This window comes from Maniola jurtina, chromosome 2 (assembly GCF_905333055.1).
Source record: "Maniola jurtina chromosome 2, ilManJurt1.1, whole genome shotgun sequence".
NCBI classification, from domain to species: domain Eukaryota; kingdom Metazoa; phylum Arthropoda; class Insecta; order Lepidoptera; family Nymphalidae; genus Maniola; species Maniola jurtina.
The window spans coordinates 8,147,310-8,161,412 of record NC_060030.1 but is presented as its reverse complement, the minus strand read 5'-3'; the positions used below and the strand labels follow the sequence as shown (position 1 = coordinate 8,161,412).

The 14,103-nt window shown below is 37.3% G+C and overlaps 1 protein-coding gene across 2 annotated transcripts; it reads left to right on the top strand.

Annotated features, from left to right (window-relative positions):
• The first annotated feature begins 1,713 nt into the window (after positions 1-1,713).
• LOC123870569 (uncharacterized transmembrane protein DDB_G0289901-like) lies at positions 1,714-6,997 on the top strand. Of its 2 annotated transcripts, XM_045913941.1 has the most exons (4): positions 1,714-1,933; positions 2,750-4,509; positions 4,924-6,178; positions 6,729-6,997. In XM_045913941.1, the coding sequence occupies exons 1-4, from the start codon at positions 1,840-1,842 to the stop codon at positions 6,743-6,745; spliced, it is 3,126 nt and encodes a 1,041-aa protein (XP_045769897.1). In that variant the 5' UTR covers positions 1,714-1,839; the 3' UTR covers positions 6,746-6,997. The 2 variants fall into 2 exon arrangements, with proteins under 2 accessions (XP_045769897.1, XP_045769896.1); XM_045913940.1 differs by having other exon boundaries at positions 1,715-1,933; positions 2,750-6,178.
• Positions 6,998-14,103: the final 7,106 nt, after the last annotated feature.

The window sequence follows — 14,103 nt, the reverse complement described above, 5'->3', positions numbered from 1 at the left end:
GGTAGGTAATTACGCGAATTAATTATAGAACCAATTTTGTGCGACAAGACACAATATGTATGTAAATAGTAGGTACATTAATGAAACAAGCTTCGTAGGTAGGTTAGGATGATAGGCATACCTAATACATCAATGTAATAAAATTGTGGTTTCACGACGTGTGAAGCTAAAGTCGGATCTTGTTCGTAACGATTATCCTAACGTTTTTCTTCATAAACCTGTCATTGTGGTTATTTTACATACCTATGAACTAATACAATGTTGTCTGCGATTGCGTCCGCAAGAATTTAATTTTTTTAAATCCCGTAGGAACTCTTCCATTTTCCGACATAAAAAGTAGCCTAGTCTATACTAGTATACGAGTTCCGGGATACAATTTATCTCTGTATCTTTCGGGACGGGATGGGCAGTGAAAAAGTAACAAATATATTATACCTAGCTAGACAGACCAACAACACACTTTCGCATTTAATTAGTATGGATGCATTATTAAAACGTGATTTATATACCTACATACATGAGTTATTTAGCAAACTAAGAGATGTGGAATACAGGGACTATTTTCATAGATAATTGCCAATTATTATCTAAAGATAGGAACGAGCAGGTTATAGATAGGTACGTAAAAATTAACTGAGTTTTCGAATTAGTAAAAGCTTTCATATACCAATCTATCAACTTAATGCAATGGATTTACGTACCTAGGACCATAGAAGTATATAGGGTAGGACTTAGGCAGGCAATAAAAAATGTCGGTGTGCTGGGCGTCACTCAATTTAGGTACTGAACGGATTACCGACCGGAAAAAAAGTGTTTTGAACGCATTTTGAACGTAACTTACCATCATCATCGTCATTTTCACGATCTGGTCATTCAATTCTTTCTCGAAAGGTTGCTTGTAAGAGATTGCTTTAGCAATAAAGCCGTCTTTGCACGCTCATGTATAGTTTCTTCTGTGTTTTCTGTATATTTAGGTATAGATTAGGTATATTATGTTTGTCTGTGCAATAAAGAATTCTAAAATTTAAAAAAAAAATCAACACGGGTTTTCTCTCAGAATGAGAAGGGTTTGGCCACTGTCTACGACGCTTGCCAAGTGCTGATTCACTTCACATACCTTTGAGGTTTCCTTACGATGTTTACCTTCGCTGTTTAAGCAAATGATATAACCCACAAATCGCCGAAAAGTTAGAGGTGCGTCTAGGATCGAACTCCGGACAACCCGACTAGGAGGCTGACGTTTTAACCACTAAGCTATCACTGTAATTTGGCATACTCTTATAAGTAGTTATTATTCCGGGTAATATAAGTAACTTGAAAAATTTGTTTTATCCCGCAAAACAACAGGCTTCGTTTGAGATAGGGAACTAAAATTTCAACAGGAATCATCCAGTTACAGTTTTATTATAATCATTCATGATATACTCGAACGAAATCCTAATTGCGGTATAAATGAACATGGCAACAACTTTTTAGACTAACACAATGTTACGAATAAACCCAATCATTAGCATACAGCTGTAAATAATAATCCCGAGTTTAGAGCTGTATGTCGGTGTATTTTCCAGTGACCGTCTAAGCCTCGAGTGAATATTAAGAAGCATGAGTAATACATTTTTGAGTGGCATGTGACAGTGCCCAATCGCTATGTACCAAGTAGTGGTATCTAAGGCTTGTACTGAGCACGGGAAACAACGGCTGCCTACGCGATCACGAGCAAGTTCAAATTCGCAGTAAACACCAACAGGTTTTTTGTAAAATACACGACTATTTGTGAATCGCTTTATAAACGCTGTCAGTAGCATAACAATAACATTGTGACCGGCAAGCTTCGCCACTATGGAGCTCTCGGGTGTAATTGTGTTAGCCCTTGGCCTTGTAAGCTGTGCGACAGGCACGCCTTACGGATACGGTGTGAAAAGTGGTGCGAAAGGTAAGAAGATTTTCTTTTTGTTAGAAAATATGGAAAAGCAATATTTATATTAAGCAAATACTAAACTTAGCTTATATATCTAAAGTAAGCTATTAAATATAATCAATGAGTTACTTAAAGCCGATCTGTTTTCGAGTGAAATGGTAGTGATCAGTTTTTGATAGGACTTTTACCGATAAGTAGATAGGTTATCTTATCGTTATCTAGTTTAAATCACAAAAATATCTCAATACTATTTAATTTAATAAACATAAACTAACATATTTCGCACTCTATAGTTTTAGTGTACCTACTTAGTTATAATATCGTCTCAGATTTAACTATATTAACACTGTTTTTTTATAATAGGTGTACTTACTTACTGTACTTAATACTTATTAGATTTATTATTGGCTATAAATACACTCATATTATTTATTACATTTTGTGTCATTACAAAAGTATAAGTACCTAGTTACTTCAAAGTGTAGGTTGCTGTTGCATACGTAATTAGTACAGGCTTATAGCTGATATTTTCTGTGTCGAAATGTAGGTACTTGGTGCCCAATGCCCATAGTAAAAATATTCTAATTTACATGACCGAAACGCTATTTCTTAACTAATTTAGTTATCTTCATATTAAAATACCTACCTTCGTCTACCTGCCTACTTCAAGCCGGATCCCCGATTAGGTTCAAATAGGCAAATTGGACCGGTTTATGTAGGTGTTTAGGGACTTTTCATAAGATTGATATTACTATTGGACCTACTAAATAATAAACTCATTTACATTGATTTAAGATCAATCATTTTATTAAACTGATACTTTTTTTTTAGCTGACGCAAACGCAGCATCCGGCGCATTCGGAGGCGCTCTACCCGCTATCCCACTTAGTATTCCCAGTGGTGGTGGATTTTCGGGGAGTTTCTCCAAGTCAGCTTCGTCAAGTTTTGCTTCTTCAAGTTCAAGTTCAAGCTCAAGCTCGAGTTCATTCAGTTTCGGCGGTACCGCAGCAAACGGCGTAGCGGGAAATAGCATACCGTCGACATTACACGGTTCGCCTCATAATGGATTCGGAGCTAGTGGATCAATTGCACAAGCTGCAGCTGGTGCAAGTGCCATCGCAGGATCTTCAGCACTCTCGCATAATATTGGTGGCTTGCCTTGTGCAGGAAATAACTGTAATACTGCTGGTGGCACAAACAATAAATGCACGTCAAATGAGTGCGGATCGAGCGGCCATCAACCTAATATAAATGATAATAAGAATTGCTTATCAGGACATTGCCAACCATCTTCAGGTATACCTAATAACTATGGAGCGGATTTACAAACAGCAAACTCTCCGTCAATTCAACAACAAACGGACTTGGACGATTTTGAAGTTAATATTGGGGGAAAATCGAAACCTAGCAGCAATTTAAACCACGGCCACACATCTGGTTTTGATGCAACTGGATCCCGGAATGACTGTTCCTACGGAAAATGTGAATCGAATATTAATTTAGCATCCCATACACCTTCGACTTCGACCCACCATAACGAACAACCCACAACGAAAAACTGTGACTCTCCCAATTCGGGGTGTGATATTTTTATTCCTCTCGCACCCTCAGGAAGTGCCGCTTCAACGAACCCACAACAGCCTGCTACGCATTTAACTACTCCTAATATTGGACCAGCTTGTGCCACTCACAATTGCAACCCTGCTTTGACCGGTGCGAATTTAATTAACGGAAAACCATCAAGTTATAATGTCCCTATTCTTGGCGGAAACCCAGGCGAAGCATCACCCAATTACAATAGCAATACCCAGCTCAACGGACCCTTGTATAATTTACCGTCAAATGCACCACCAAAATCCGTTATAACGCCCAAAATCCCCAGCTATTCTGATGGAATTTATTCTTCTCCATTACCAATAAGCCCCGCTGGATCTCCAGGTTGTAATGGGGCAAATTGTGATTCGTTAAATAGCCCAACTTATCAATCTCCAAGTAGTCCTTCTTGTAGCACACCTAATTGTGAAGTTCGTCCTATTTCTTCAGGACCCAGTTCACAAGCTGGCTTGATAAAGCCTGGAACTGTTTCTGCTCCAACTCAGTCAGCTTCATTTGGTGTATCAGACACCGAAAATAATTCAGGCCACAATGCTTATTCTGGGCATACTGATGGATTTTTAAAGCCAAATCCTAACAATCCTACCGCAAATGCAGGGCCACTTAATGTTGTGGCCCATCCGGGATCTTCAGAAACACCAAAAACTAATGTTTTGTCACCTAGTCAAAATACTCAGGGATATACGAGTGGATTTGGAGTACCTGCGGGGTCAATTGATGCCGGACATAAACCAAACACTGGATTTGGAACATCAGGTGCATTTGGACATGGCTTAAATGATGGTTTAAAACCGGGTTCAAGTGTGTCACCTTCTAGTCAAAATATTCCTTCGTATACTGGAGGGTTTGGAGGTTCAGCGGGTACCTTTGACACACCTACTAACTCTTATCACCAATCTAAGCCAACTAATGAAAATCCATCATCTGTACCAAATACTGTACCACATAAAAATGAAATATCGGCCAGTCCTGGGCATGTACATGGCTTAAATTTAAAACCGGGTTCAAGTGTCTCACCTTCTAGTCAAAATATTCCTTCATATACTGGAGGGTTTGGAGGTTCAGCGGGTACATTTGACACACCTACTAACTCTTATCACCAATCTAAGCCAACCAATGAAAATCCATCATCTGTACCAAATACTGTGCCACATAAAAATGAAATATCGGCCAGTCCTGGGCATGCACATGGCTTAAATTTAAAACCGGGTTCAAGTGTGTCACCTTCTAGTCAAAATATTCCTTCGTATACTGGAAGTTTTGGAGGTTCAGCGGGATCATTTGACACACATACTAACTCATATTCCCAATCTAAGCCAACCAATGAAAATCCATCATCTGTTCCAAGTACTGTGCCACATAAAAATGAAATATCAGCCAGTCCTGGGCACGTCTCTTTCGGCTTACCAAAGCCAGATTCTAGCTTAGGTTTTGGTCACAGCACTCCTTCTTATACTGGTGGATTCGGGAGACCCACGGGTTCAGCTGACGTGCACTCTGATGTAGGTTCACATGATAAACCACATGTCGTTGGAGGGGCTCCCGTTACTGGATTACATGAATCATTCGGCATTAAGCCTGCATCTGAATCTAATCATAAAAATCCTATATATACTGGTGGTTTTGGTGGATCACCAGGTTCCTTTGATACAGGCTCCAAAATCGGCACACATGTTAAAACAAAACCTACTCAAGACAAAATACCACCTGGCCCTAATATTGCACAGTCTAGCGGTGACCATATAAGTTCAGACGTCGTAGCAAACTCTGGGTTTGGAGTATCGAATAATCACAACTTACATAAACCAAGTGAAAGTCTTATTCCTCCTAACACTGGTACCCCCAACACGGGATACTTCGCTGGTGTAAGTAATACACTAAAACCTGGATTAGTTAAACCAGTTGATGAAAAAACAAAGTTACCTCCATACTTGGGTGGTTTTGGCGGTCCATCAGGAGTACTTAAACCAAATGAATATGTATCGCCAAATATTCCTACGTCACCTTTAGGTCATACTACTTGTGCTAGTGGAAATTGTGGTCCTGCAATTTTGCCTAGTGGAAAGGAACATATTTCGCCTAGTAGTGCTAGCGCAGCGGCAAATGCGAAGGCGGCAGCTTACTCGGGAACTTTTGGTGGCCCACCGGGCTTTTTAAAACCTTTTGACAATGGTAAACCTTCAAAAAATGGATACGATGAACATACTGGAAAAATTATAACAGGAGAGCATGACAAGTCTGCAAGTGGAGTTAATACAGAATATGGCAATACACTTGCGGTGAAGAATAATGAACCTAGCGGTGTGAATAAGGCACCGAGTGATTCAGTGATTGCAGGTACTGCAGGGGCAAATGCTAATGCTGCAACTTTTGCCAGCTCTAACGCATTTAGTGCAAACCAAGGTCTCAGTTCTTCTGGCTGCAATTCTGGATGTGGCTCAAATTATTCTGGAAATAACGGAAATTACCCATCTAGTCAAGGCTCTTCAACAACAGGTGCTTTAGGAGGACACGATAGTCTAGTTGGCAATTTAGCCTCTGCCAATAGTGTTGCGAACGCAGGCGCTGGGTCTTTTGGAACCGGAAGAAGTTTTGCCAGCAGCTCAGCCTCAGCTCATGCATCTGCGGGTGCTGCAGTGAAAGGAGGTAATTTTACTTTTGTTATCCAGTGATTCTATTGAAAATATGCACAACAATGACAAGAATGCACGGAAATACAATTCGACACGTGGAATTTTTCGTAACTGATTAAATTCTGTGTATTCTAGTCTTTGTTATGTGCACATAGTAATACCTATATTTTCAAAATATTAATTCCTCATATACCTACCCACTAATAGCAAAACCAGGTATCGCGGGAAAATCGACATGAAAATCTATCTACCTATTAATTTAAAATAAGTTTTAATCCTTTCACCCGCGATTTCGTCCGCATGAATTTGTTTAAAATTCCCTAGGGTAAGGATAGCATTAGTAGTTTCTGATATAGGAACCTACCTAAGTAGATGTGAATGACGGACGGACGGACAGATTTAGTCGCACCATAAGGGTTCTTTTTTATCATTTTGGTACGGAACCCTAAAAATGGTTATTTGAGTTTTGATAAGGTGTAGATAATAATACCTTTATTAAATATCTAGGTAAGTAGGTACAGTATGTTGTTATTTTTAATATTAACCGTGTACTTTGTTTACAGGTTACGGAAGACGATAAAAATAGGACGGTAACATTATAGCTACAAAATTCAGCGTATTGCTTCTCTACTAAAACATGTAGATGAAGAAAATCGTTGTTTTATGTTATGCCCATTGTGATATAATCACGAAATAAGACTTATACGATAACGTATTTAAGACATTTGTGATAAATTCTTTTGTGAGATAGATAGAATAGATAGTAAGCTTTTACAATACATATTTTATAATAAGTTTTTTAAGTATTAAATATTTTATATTAATTTAATAATTTAGCTTTTTCTTTCATCCCTTTGCACATATACACACTCAAGTAAAAACACAAAGAATGTTTGAATAACTGACATATTATTATACTACGATTAACATAATTTGAATGCTATATTCTACTAGAACAAGTAAATTTTAGTAGCAATGTTATACCTAGTACATATTGAATATTGAATATTTTTATATTACGTAGGTATTAAAATTAATTAACTTTCGAAGTTTTTTCTTTCATCCTTTTGCCCATGGAACATGTTCATATTATGTTAATTTGCATAGATTTACATAATTTTGATATTATATTCAGCATACCTACCCAACAACTAAATAAAAGTTGTTGGTTAGTTAGGTATTAATTAATAATTATTATCATCATAAACACAAAACAAGTTCCAATTTTTCGAGTGAAGCTCGTTCAGTGATGATGGGAGTAAAATCCAGAAAATTGATTAAAATTAATTAATTGGAAAAATTGAAACATATTGCCTATCAATACCTACTAATTGAATGAAGTTTAAGAATTTAATACCTAACTATCTAATAAACAATCGGTCAAGTGCGAGTCGGACTCGCACACGAAGTTCCGTACCGTAGTAGGTACTTACAAGATAATATCACACTTTTTAATTTCAATTTTCATGGCAGCCATTTTGACTAATATTTGTTGTTATAGCAGCAATAGAAATGAACTATGTGAGAACCCTCTACCTATTATGGTTCACAAGGTACAGTTCGCTGACAGACAGACGGATGGACAGCGGAAACTTACCTAGTAATAGGGTTCTGTTGGCGCCCTTCGGGCACGAAACCCTAAAAAGCTGCTATTATTATAAATGCAAAATTGTTATTTTCTATGTTTGTTTGTTACTTAGGCATATGTACATATACCTACTATGTATCCTTTCCACAAATACCCGCTGAACCGATTTTGATATAATTAGGCGCAGAGCTATATAGCTCACTTGGAGACAAAACTAAAGACAATATAGATAATAATTACTTATCTGTTTCTCGAGGTTTAAGTATACGACCTGCTCGCTTACTTTTTTTTACTTATTATTCAGCGTATCTGAATAATTTAAAAGGAAGTTAGCCCTTGACTGCAATCTCACCTGGTGGTCAGTGATGATGCAGTCTAAGAAGGAAGCAGGCTAACTTGGAAGGGGTATGGCAGTTTTTATGGAACTCATACCCCTTTGGTTTCTACACGGCATCGTATCGGAATGCTAAATCGCTTGATGGCACGGCACGGCTTGTGCAGGTAGGGTACTAGCCACGACCGAAGCCTCCCACCAGACGAGACCAAATTGCGAAATTATAAAATTCCGAATTCTTGCCAAATATTGGACTTTGGATAGTTTTAGGTATGGTTTAAGTCAAAGGATTGGCAATGTAGTAAATGCCAGTGAGTGCTATGTGGACTATGATATTATCTAATAGACATCTGAGTCAGTTCACATCCGTGTTCCGTATCTATTTGCCATTCAATGTCATTGGTGACGAAGAAACGACCCCAGCTGTTTTAATGCCTCCTTAAAACATAAGTAATAAAATCAACAACAACATATTCTATAAATACCTAATTATATAGAAAGAACAAATAGCTAACTCATAATATAATAATAGCATATTTAAGTTTGTTACAAGTTTGCTTTGCCTATACCTACATAATATTATAATACGAGGCCTATGTCACAGCCTATGTACATACCTACCTGCCTACCTATATCTACCTAAATACTACCTACATTGCTAGAGTTCAATGACAAATAGGTAAATACGCGTTATTAATAATATTATTTATTGAATACTTACAAACCAGTTATGTACCTACCAACCCAATGTTTATATTACCTATGAGTACCAAATAAAAGAAATTAAATCGAGTATGATCAAAAAATATGATTTAATGAATTACTTACTTAACATATTCGAATTTTACTAAAGTGAATGACCAGAGGTCAAAGCAAGCGCGCGCGCCACCTGAAGGCACTGCGGCCGCCTTTAACATTCGGAGATCTATATCTATAGTAGTTAGGTAGGTATTTAAGTATCTCGTATATTATGCATTTGAAGATTTCCTTAATTACAGATACCTAGTATACCATAGAGTAAAGTAATACAATGTGGTATGCCTACCTAACTTTATCTATCTTTGACATTAACTAACAGAGACCAGAATCGTAATAAGAAGAATCCAATTAAATGTAATTGTATACAATTACATTTAATTGGATTCTTATTCATTTATTTTATTGGATTTATTTATTTTATTGGATTGGATTCGTTATTATTATTCATTAAATGTTGAAGTCATAAACTGTTCATCTCTCGCGCTAATCATCCCGTAAATCACTCGAGCTGGCACAGATACAATCAGGTCTTGGGCACACACAACGAGAGACAGCAGCGACGCGCGATACGAACGTAACGCAGCTCCTACAAGTTTTTTTACATTAAGGACTGTATCAATAAGGGGTTTACAGTTTATATTATCTACAAATCGTGCTCGCCCATGTCTCAGGTTGAAATCTATAGAGCGCACTTTGACTTTGCTTAGACTTTAGTTTAAGTTAAAACGAGACAGATTTATGCCAGCGGTATAGTGCTGTCTCGTTTTAACAGTGTCTGAGCAAATTCAAAGTGCGCTCTATAGATCTCAGACTCAGTGTGACGTTATTGTTCTGTCGTGTTATCATATAAAATGCCTATATGCCATGATGACCAGCCTAATAGAGCTATGTGCGTTAGCATGTTATCCTGTTCCACGGACCACAATAACGCCTCCGTTTGTACTGTCGATGTTGCAAAGGCTGGAGAGTTCGTGCTTGCGACTCAACCCCCGGATAGTCGGTACAGGGTCCTGTCTGATATTTTCTTAAATTTGAAACGAGACATGAGGAATAAAAATTTCCAAACGTCGAAGAATGGAAAGTGGCTGTGTTTTCAGATATATTTCAAGATAAATATTCTATACATAATATAATAAAGAAATAGAAATATTAATTCACAGATATCAAAAGTGTGTTCATATTTAAAAAAGTTCTATTGCTTAGCACTAAACTAAGCTGGTTCCTAGTTCCATGATTGAGAACTAATAATCCTTAGTATCATTTTTTTCACTAATTCGTCGCGAGTTGCAGCCTCTACGCTTTGTGTTTGTCCAGGCCTTTATTCCCATCATGTCCATTGTTCACGATCGCTGGGAGGATGTACAATGCCTTCGAAATAAATAATTCATTAAGAGCTGATGTAACGTTCCACCTACACAGTACACCTAGTGTTCTGTGACATCAGTTTAGATCTTCCTTTAATCCTTTAATTTATTCAGGTTATTCTTATACAAAGGACTATAGGTATATACACATACACATTTATCGAATAGGTATCAGGGGGCACGGTAGTGCTCCCGCCAAGACGAGCCAAACGGCGGCCGGGGCGCTATGTACCTTTTTCTCGAAGTGTTTCGCCGTATTTTTGACCCGTCATAACTTCGGTCTGGATGACGCTAGAAAGCTGAAATTTTCAGTATGAGGTGTCCTCAGCAAACTTACCAAATATACCAAGTATCAAATATCTAGCTTTTATGGTTACAGATTTATTGATACCTAAAATACGCCGTTTTCGTCCCTCACTGATGATCATCAAAACCTCTAAGGTACTTCCCGAAGTCCTAGAAGACTGAAATTTGGTATGTAGACTAGAAATTGCATACAAACTACAGGAAAATTAAGAAATTGGAAATTTCCCCCCCTCTACGCCTCTTATGGGAAAAGCAAATCTGTAAATTCTGTCGCTAGAATGCTGATATTTTCAGAATAAGATGTCCTTGGCAGATTTATTAAATGCATTGAGTATCAATTGTCTAGCTTTTATAGTTTCAGATTTATTGAAAGTCAAAACTTTAGTCTGTAATTTTAGGGTACTTCCCGAAGTCCTAGAAGACTGAAATTTGGTATGTAGACTAGAAATTGCATACAAACTACAGGAAAATTGAGAAATTGGGATTTCCCCCCCTCTACGCCTCTGTATGGGGGAAACAAATCTTTAAATTCTGTCGCTAGAATGCTGATATTTTCAAGATAAGATGTCCTTGGCAGATTTATTAAACGCATTGACTATCAATTGTCTAACTTTTATAGTTTCAGATTTATTGACAATCAAAACTTCTAGTCACAAATTCTAGGGTACTTTCTGAAGTCCTAGAAGACTGAAATTTGGCATTAAGCAGGAATTTCAAGAATTATGAACAAAAGATAAATTAAGAAATCGGGTCCCCCTTCATCCCCTCGTATGCGTATCGAGATGCATATCTGTAAAATCTGTTGCTCGAATACTAAAGTTTTCAAGATAAGATGTCCGTGGCAGATTTTTCAAACGTACCAAGTATCTGTGTTTCCTGAAATCCTAAAAGACTGAAGTTTGGTATATCTGCTTCAAAATTGAGTTGCAAGATTCCACCCGAACAAACATATTTACATACGAGTACATTGCAAGTTGAATAAAAGCTTTTAAAAAGAGAGGTAACGATTGAGAGTGGGCCATGAAAATGATGTACCTACAAGAAATAGATCCAAAAAAAATCTAGGGTACCTGCCAAAAAGAAATGAAATCCCACCAAAAACATTTCATGTAAAAAGGTAGCCAAGACTCACAAGTTCATAATGTTTTCACTGTTAAAAAGTTATGAGATCTCTAGTAGAGCCAAGCCCCTAGCTGAGCTTAGATTTGTGCTGGCCATGGGACCTATCCCAAGTCCAAAGTAATATAGCTCTTAAATGTTCTTGACTATATCACATTTATAACAATAAATAACAAATCACTCTACTTACAAGCTCTGATTCTACAAACCCTATATCTTGGTAAGAAAAAGTACGGCTTGGCCGTTTACAGTTCGTGGATTTTTTATCTGAAATGACATTTAAGCCCGGAATAGCTTCTGCGACCATCACGAAGTACAATACAAATTAGTAATTGTCGAACAAACTATTCCTTATGGCCTTAAAATATGTTATGTCATGTAATAGTTTTACGAACATTAAACGGCCAAGCCGTACTTTTTTTACCAAGATGTAGGGTTTGTAGAATCAGAGCTTGTAAGTAGAGTGATTTGTTATTTATTGTTATAAATGTGATATAGTCAAGAACATTTAAGAGCTATATTACTTTGGACTTGGGATAGGTCCCATGGCCAGCACAAATCTAAGCTCAGCTAGGGGCTTGGCTCTACTAGAGACCTCATAACTTTTTAACAGTGAAAACATTATGAACTTGTGAGTCTTGGCTATCTTTTCACATGAGCTGTTTTTGGTGGGATAGGTACTTACTACCTATTGTTCGGTTGATTGGTGTTCAATAAATGAGTCTAGAGGTTCAAATCCTACACCTGTAAACTCGAGGGATACAGAAAAGGCAAGTGACGCTGGAGACCGCGGGGACAGCTCACAATAAACTTGGCCACCCGCCACGTCCACTGAGCAACTAACGGCATAAAAATGAAAAAAAAAAAACCGGTCAAGTGCGAATCAGACTCGCACACCCAGTTCCGTACTCGGTTATTTTTTCGTCACGATAAATCAAAAACTATTATGCATAAAAATAAATGAAAATCTGGTTTAGACTGTACAGATAAAGCCCTTTCATATGATACCCCACTTGGTATAGTTATCTTACTTTGAAAATTAAAACACATTTTAATTTTTTTTTCTGTGATATAACCAGAAATTCACGGTTTTAGGAGTTATTCCTTTACTTGTGCTATAAGACCTACCTAATTGCCAAATTTGATGATTCTAGGTCAACGGGAAATACCCTATAGGTTTTCTTGACAGACACGACGGATGGACGGACGGACTGACGGACGAACGGACAGACAGACAGACAAACAGACAGACAGACAACAAAGTTTTTTTTGTTTTTTTTCTTAAAAAAGAATATTGTTAAATGACTAATATTCCCCTTTCCTCTCAGGCGTCAGGCTTGTGCTAGGAGTAGGTACGACAATAGTGCAACGGGCGGGGTTTGAACCGTCGACCTTTCGGTTTTCAGTCCACTCCTTTACCGGTTGAGCTATTGAGGCTCTAAATTGATCCTATAAGGGTTCCGTTTTTCCTTTTGAGGTGCGGAACCCTAAAAATCAAAATTTATAAAGGTAGGTATTTTATTTAGGGCCATCAACTAGACTGCTTATGTAGGGGAGCCCAAGAGGGGATTTCGGGATTTACTCGAGCGCTCTATTTATTATCTCTTATGCTATGTTTGTGACTCTGGGTCTGCAACTCGCTTCGGAAAACAAATTCTATTGAGAAAAGCTGACCAGAAACTCAAATTGCTCTTTTCAAATCATAAAAAGTTTCGATACTTATTATTATTATCAATGTAACAATTCACTAACTATCAATGCGGGCAACTGAAATCCCAGGCGCGCTCCACGCAGCTTTGTCGTTACAGAACTTTCCTACAAAGGTAGATAAGGTAGGTTTGAGTATAAAATAATATTAAATTAGTGACCGTAATTGTCCTTCACAAACTTAAATCTTTTGAACATGTTACATTTATTTTAATGATTAGGTATAGGTCATAAATCGTATACAATATAGGTATTCCTATTTCCTACATAACGAGACTTTTCGACGTTTTATCTCTTTAATTTATAGCTATTGAAAAGGTCGATTTTTGTTCGTTGTATTAGATTATTCAGATCCAACTTTCTAGTATTATTAATTATATACTTAGGTAGGTAATATTTATTTATTTTATTTATCATTATTGACATTAGAAATATACAAAAAGTTTTTGTTACATTCAGCGCCACAAAAACCACAGTTAGTTAATAGGTATTATTATTTATACCTAGCCCTTCCTGTTAATGAAGTCAATTAAGTAGGTATATCAGTTTAAATTTAATTATATTAGTTTACGTTACACTCCTGGATCTACTTCCTTATTCCTACCTTAAGAAATTCACATTTTCATCTAGACTCTCTGTATCTTTTTGTCCACAAAATCACAAAATTAAAACAGCAATTGATAGAGACGCTAATATTGCTTTATTTTTACAACCAGGCGTGCCGGTGGGGAGGGGGACGGGGGTCATTTAGCAGGGAATGG